Genomic DNA, 2,964 nt, shown 5'->3' on the forward strand with positions numbered 1-2,964 from the left:
TGGCAGAGTGCTCAATAAGTTATAGGAGCTGGGGACCGTGGGGTGCATGTCCTCCACCCTTTTGTTATTTCCTTCAAATCCTGCACTAGCTGGTAGTCCCCAGTCCCTGGTTTCTTTACTGGTAAAAGGGGGGGGATATTCCATGGTGACCGGCAGGGGATGAGGATGCCCTGGTCCAAGAGCCTCTTTTTTTTTGCAATAAGCACATTGGTCCCTGTCCATTTTGGCCCCCTTCCTTTCTCCCAGCCTACCTCCCTCTCTTTCTTGTCCTTGAACTACAGTGGCCAGCAGCCTGCTTAATTCTTTATTCTGTTTCATGTCTCTTTCCTCATTTATTGGTTGCTCCTCTGAATATACTTGTAAATTCTCCTTTCCTTCTCTCTTTCCCCTATCTCTCTGCCTCTTTCTTTGCCTCCTTCAGCAGATCCTGTATTGTATATCCCTGCAGACCTTCCAGCCTCTGTAATTTACTTCTGATATCCGGACTGGACTGCCAAATAAAGGACATTGAAACACTAGTGGCCTGCCCCGGTTCCCCCGGGTCATAGGGAGTATACATCCTATAAGCATCCTTGAGCCTCTCTAAGAAGGCTGCGGGCGTCTCTTCATTTCCCTGTATTACTTGCCTAACCTGGGCCAAATTGGTGGGGCGGTGTGCCGCCCCTCGGAGACCCGCTATAAGCAGCTGGCGATAGAGGCATAGGTGTCCCCTACCTGCAGCTGTGGTGAAGTCCCAATCAGGTCGCGTCAGAGGGAAGGCCTCGTCAATTTCGTTAGGCAAAAGGGTTGGGCGACTGTTGTCGCCTGGAACGTTTCTCCGAGCCTCCAAAAAGACTTTTTGCTTTTCCTCTGAGGTAAGCAGGGCTTGCAAGAGTTGCTGGCAATCCTCCCAGGTGGGCTGGTGGGTGACTGAAATAGACTCGATTAGATTAGTCAGTGCCACTGGGTTTTTGGAAAGGGAAGGGTTATGCTGTTTCCAGTTACAGAGATCAGAAGCTGAGAATGGCCAGTACTGTTGCTGTCCATTCGGACCCTCTCGGAGGGGAAGGGCGTGGGAGGTGGAATCAGGCGGCGGCTCGCGTCTGTCCCTCTGTTGGCCAGCCATAGGTGAGAGGGCCGGGGATTCTTGTGGGGGCCCCTCGGCCATAGCCGCTTCAGGTCCCTCTGGGCTATCTGATCCTGCATGTGGAGGAGGCTCAACATTTTACAGGGTGTGTCAAACTTTTCCAACTTCTATAAGCAGTTACAAATATCATCAGGTCAATTCCAGTAAGAGTACAATGACAGACATTGTTGTTACTAAATACCATCAGTTCCAGTCTCTGAGAAACAGTTAAAACCCCAATTTTCCCCCCTTCTTAAGTGAAGAGGGGTTGTTAACGATTGTCCCATGGTACCAGATTTAGGCTCGAGCACAAACAGATATACAAAAACAAAGAACATATTTAAACACAAAAATCCAACAATCAGACACAAACAATATGGACGCTCAGCACGGCTTTGGCGCAAAACCGAAAGCAAAAATTCAGACGGAGACTGTGAAAAATCAGGCTCCGGCCACCTTTGGAATGTGGCCCGTCAGATGAGCACTGAAAAGGCTCCAGATTCAGACCCAAGTCAGCAAAGCAAGACTTTGGGATACAGATTGAGCTCCGGAAAAAGCTGCCACCTAATTCAGGGCTCCAGACACCCTTGGAACGTCTTCCAGGGCTGCGGGGTGGAAGTCCGAGCTCGTCAGCTCCTTCCTAGGCCCGCCAGATACAGAGCACCCAGATCTGAGTGTACAGAGTTAACAAAGCACAGAAACAACGCAGACACAGACTAACAAATCGGTGCTTGCCAGCTTACCTCCCGATGGTGGGTCGGTGGTCCCTGGGTGGGGGCCTTCAATTCCCGGCCAATGCACCAAATGAAAGACCCCCGGTAGGGACCTTCCCTCAGGTGGAGACCCCGGACCCACAGACCAGGCCGAGACCACGAGTTGGATGCAAACTGCAAGAGGTTTATTAAGTAGACACAGGTACCTGCGGGCGACAAAGTCTTTCGGAGGACTTGCGCACCTGCAGACTGGGAGGAGGACTTTTTATAGGAAAGAGGGCAGCAAAAAGCAATTTACAGAAGCAGAAGCTTGGTTATCGGAATGAGGCGGGGGGCATGAATGGTTTTCCTCTCCCAGCATGGATGTCTGGCAGCAGACATCCTGCTCTTATCTTATAGATATCCTACTTTGCAGCCATCTTGCTTTGTAGATGTCCTATCTAATAGATATCCTGTTTTCCTCTCATGAGAGCAGGCTAGCTGCTGATCCTGAGAATCTTTCAAGCAAACAGGACGTTCTCCCGGGGAGCCTGCTAGCTGCGGGTTCTGAGGAGGGGGTCTGTAGGGTCTTTCACACAAACACGTAATTAAAAATAAAATGTCTTTAAGAATAAATCTAGAAACTTTCAGACATAGAAAGGGAAAAACTCTCATGAATGTTTATAACTGCAGTCACTGAAGAAACACATAAAGAATGATAAAATAGACTCCTCTTCACTCCTTCCTGCACTGTTACTACCTTCCAGAGATAGAGCAATTATTTTCTAATCCTTTGAATGGGGTTCAAAACTAAGGATTATGCTGTAAATATCACTGTAAAAGTGTGTCTTTAAGTAGTTTGGTGACCCAGAGAAAAAGGGCATCTGACGTGTGAATGAGTCTTCTCAACTCTTCTTTGCTACCTGTATCAGAAAGTGAGCAATCAATATAAACAACATAGAAGAAGGACTTTCAAAATATCTGCTTTCCTTGTCTCTATAAAGCCTCAAGGACAGTGTTTTCTACCATTTGATAGAACAGGTTACAGGGATTTTAAAAGGTCAATAAACTTAAAAATAATGTGACAGTTGAGGGATTTTGAGTGATGGAGAGTTAGATCATTCAGACCTTGTATAACTAAGGTTCTGCCTGATGGTAGAGGGAATA

The 2,964-nt window shown here is 47.6% G+C and overlaps 1 protein-coding gene across 1 annotated transcript; it reads right to left on the minus strand.

The window, feature by feature from the left end:
• Nucleotides 1–218: 218 nt before the first annotated feature.
• Nucleotides 219–1,862, minus strand: LOC130871956 (uncharacterized). Its single transcript, XM_057765688.1, has one exon. The coding sequence runs from the start codon at nucleotides 1,145–1,147 to the stop codon at nucleotides 389–391; it is 759 nt and encodes a 252-aa protein (XP_057621671.1). The 5' UTR covers nucleotides 1,148–1,862; the 3' UTR covers nucleotides 219–388.
• Nucleotides 1,863–2,964: the final 1,102 nt, after the last annotated feature.

This window comes from Chionomys nivalis, chromosome 3, assembly GCF_950005125.1.
Source record: "Chionomys nivalis chromosome 3, mChiNiv1.1, whole genome shotgun sequence".
NCBI classification, from domain to species: domain Eukaryota; kingdom Metazoa; phylum Chordata; class Mammalia; order Rodentia; family Cricetidae; genus Chionomys; species Chionomys nivalis.

Coding starts and splice junctions, on each gene's coding strand:
- LOC130871956 (XM_057765688.1), bottom strand. CDS start 1,147: ATGGCCGAGGGGCCCCCACAAGAATCCCCGGCCCTCTCACCTATGGCT.